The sequence below is a fragment of the Terrapene carolina genome, unplaced genomic scaffold (genome assembly GCF_002925995.2).
Source record: "Terrapene carolina triunguis isolate 2854851 unplaced genomic scaffold, T_m_triunguis-2.0 Scaffold614, whole genome shotgun sequence".
Lineage (NCBI taxonomy): Eukaryota > Metazoa > Chordata > Testudines > Emydidae > Terrapene > Terrapene triunguis.
In genome coordinates, this window is record NW_020664965.1 from 230868 (window position 1) to 233754 (window position 2887).

The window sequence follows — 2887 nt, forward strand, 5'->3', positions numbered from 1 at the left end:
TTTCAGATCAGGTACAAAATCTCAATCTCATTAAATCTCCCCAGGCTCCTTTCTGCCTCGTCAAGGCCTGGCCCCTTTCCAAATGGGCTAATCCTCGGTTGGTTCCTGTCCCGCTGCGCTGCAGCCAGCCCCTGCGCCCCACCCCAGAGGGGCCGCATCCTAGCTCCGGGCGAGGGGTCCCCGTGCACCCAGCCCCCGTGCCCCACCCCACAGGGGCCGGGTCCCACTGCTGGTTGGGGGGTCCCCGGATACCCAGCCCCTGTGCCCCACCCCAGAGAGGTCCCCAGATACCCAGCCCCCGCGCCCCACCCCAGAGGCATCAATGGTGCGACAGTGTGAGGTAGGCAAAATGCACTAGTGAGCAGCTGTTATGATCAGGAACAATGCGGCTCCAGCCATGACCAGCAGTGGCATAAATAGAGAGCAGCCATTGTGCCAACACAATAGCGTGTCACTAGTGTTAGCGCAATGCACTAGTGAGCAGCAAGCATGCAAACGCTAGTGATCAGTGAGCATGCGATGCACTGTTGTGCAGCGAGCATGCAAACCCAATAGGAGCAGTGAGCATTCAATGCACAAGTGAGCAGCAACCATCCAGTGCACTAGTGAACAATGTGTATGCAAACACAATAGTGAGCAGCCAGCATGTGATGCCCTTTTGAGCAGTGAACCTGGAAACATACAATCAAGTTGCACGTATACAAACACAATAGTGTGCAACATGTGTTTAGTGTACTAGTGAGCACTGAGCATGCAAACACAATGGTGACCCTCGAGAGTGCAAATACTATAGTGAGCAGTGAGTGTGCAATGCACTAATGTGCAGTGAGTATTTGAATGCACCAGCAAGCACACAAATACACTAGCACTCCCTGAGCTTGCACACACTGTAGTGAGCTGCAAATGTGCAAAAACCGTGAGCAGCGAGCGTGCAGTCACAAACAGCAAGCGTGCAAGACTCTACTGAGCAGCAACCATGCAAACACAACAGTGTGCCTTGCACCAGTGAGCATGCAAATGCAATCGGAAGCAGCGAGCATGCAATGCACTAGTGAGAAGCAAAGACAACAGTGAGCAGTGAATGTACAATGCACTAGTGAGCAGCGAGCGGGCAAACACAAGAGTGACCAACAAGCGTGCGACACACTAGCATGCAGGGAGCGTGCCATGCCCCGGCGAGCGTGCAGTCCTGGTGTATGTTGCCGACAAGCAGCCACCCCGCTGCATGTGAGTCACGTAGGTGCGATTGCACGAGCGCTCCACCCCTGCCCTGACCCTCCCCTCCCCCCGCAGGGTGTTTGGCTTTGCCATTGTGGCCACCTCGACTCTGAACATGCTGATCCCGTCGGCTGCTCGGGTTCACTACGGCTGCGTCATCTTCGTCCGCATCCTGCAGGGGCTGGTGGAGGTGAGTGCCCCTGGGGGCGGGGACCGAGGAGGAGGGGGTGGGGCTTGCCTTCCTGGTCACGCCCCCATCCCCATGGGGGAAGCTTGGGAGGGAAGGGTTAGGGGGTGGGGCTTGATATGTTGGCCACACCCCTTCCCCCACATGGAGGTGGTGGGGTAAGAGGGCGGAGCTTGCTTTTCTGGCCACGCCCCTTCCTAGTCTGGGTGGGAGAGGGCAACCTGTTGAAGGGGGTGGAGCTGCTGGTAGGGGGCGGGTCTCCCTCTAGACACGCCTTCTTTGCCTATTGGGAGGTGGGTCTGAAAGTGCAACACGGTATGGGGTGTGGCCTGATGTGCTAGCCACGCCCCCTTCCTAGTGGAGGGGGCTTGTCAGTGCAGCGGGGGAAGGGTGCCGGTGAAGGGGCGGAGCCTGGTAGCCTGGCCACGGCCCCCGAGCCCTAACATCTGTCTGTCCATCTGTCCCAGGGGGTGACGTACCCAGCCTGCCACGGAATCTGGAGCAAGTGGGCCCCCCCTCTGGAGCGCAGCCGCCTGGCCACCACGGCCTTCTGTGGTAAGGGAACCTCCCCTGCCGAGCCTGGACTCCTGGGTTCTCCCCCGGTTCAGGGGAGGGGAGCGGTGTCTAGTGGTTAGAGCAAGTGGAGCTGGGAGCCAGGACTCCTGGGTTCTCCCCACAGTTCGGGGGGGGAGTGGAGTTTGTTCAGTTCACACTGCGGGGCTTTGGCTAACGTGGGCCACAACCTCCTGCAGGCTCCTACGCGGGCGCAGTGGTGGCCATGCCGCTGGCCGGGGTCCTGGTCCAGTACTCGGGGTGGAGTTCGGTCTTCTACGTCTATGGTAAGGTCAGACCCACGGGCCCATCTACCCTGGCGTCCAGCCTCCCCCCACCCGCCCACGGGCCCATCTACCCCGGCATCCAGCCTCCCCCCACCCGCCCACGGGCCCATCTACCCCGGCGTCCAGCCTCCCCCCTCACACCCATGGGCCCTCCTGCCCAGTATCCCCACACAAAGGCGGGGGGGGGCTCTCCCAGCTGGCTGTGCCCCCGCCCCCGCAGTGACTCCCCCCCCCTCCCATCGACAGGCAGCTTTGGGATCTTCTGGTACATGTTCTGGTTGCTGGTTTCCTATGAGAGCCCAGCTCAGCACCCCACCATCACGGAGGAGGAGCGCCGGTACATCGAGGAGAGCATCGGGGAGAGCGCCAGCCTCATGAACCCCCTGGTGGTGAGACCCCACGGCAAGCAGGCTGGGGGCACTGCTGTGGGGAAGCTTGCAGCGCCGGGATGCCATAGGCTGGGGGCACTGCTGTGGGGAAGCTCACAGCGCCGGGATGCCCTGGGCTGGGGGCACTGCTGTGGGGAAGCTCGCAGCACCGGGACACCCTAGGCTGGGGGCACTGCTGTGGGGAAGCTCACAGCGCCGGGATGCCCTGGGCTGGGGGCACTGCTGTGGGGAAGCTCGCAGCACCGGGACACCCT

General features: G+C 61.4%; 1 protein-coding gene across 1 annotated transcript in view; it reads left to right on the forward strand.

The window, feature by feature from the left end:
- Positions 1–2887, forward strand: part of SLC17A7 (solute carrier family 17 member 7) — a 16450-nt gene that overhangs the window by 10322 nt on the left and 3241 nt on the right. Inside the window, exons 3-7 of the mRNA XM_026659261.1 lie at positions 276–340; positions 1294–1408; positions 1873–1960; positions 2158–2244; positions 2491–2633. Of these exons, the coding sequence (XP_026515046.1) occupies positions 276–340; positions 1294–1408; positions 1873–1960; positions 2158–2244; positions 2491–2633 (498 nt within the window). The remainder of the gene's footprint in view (positions 1–275; positions 341–1293; positions 1409–1872; positions 1961–2157; positions 2245–2490; positions 2634–2887) is intronic.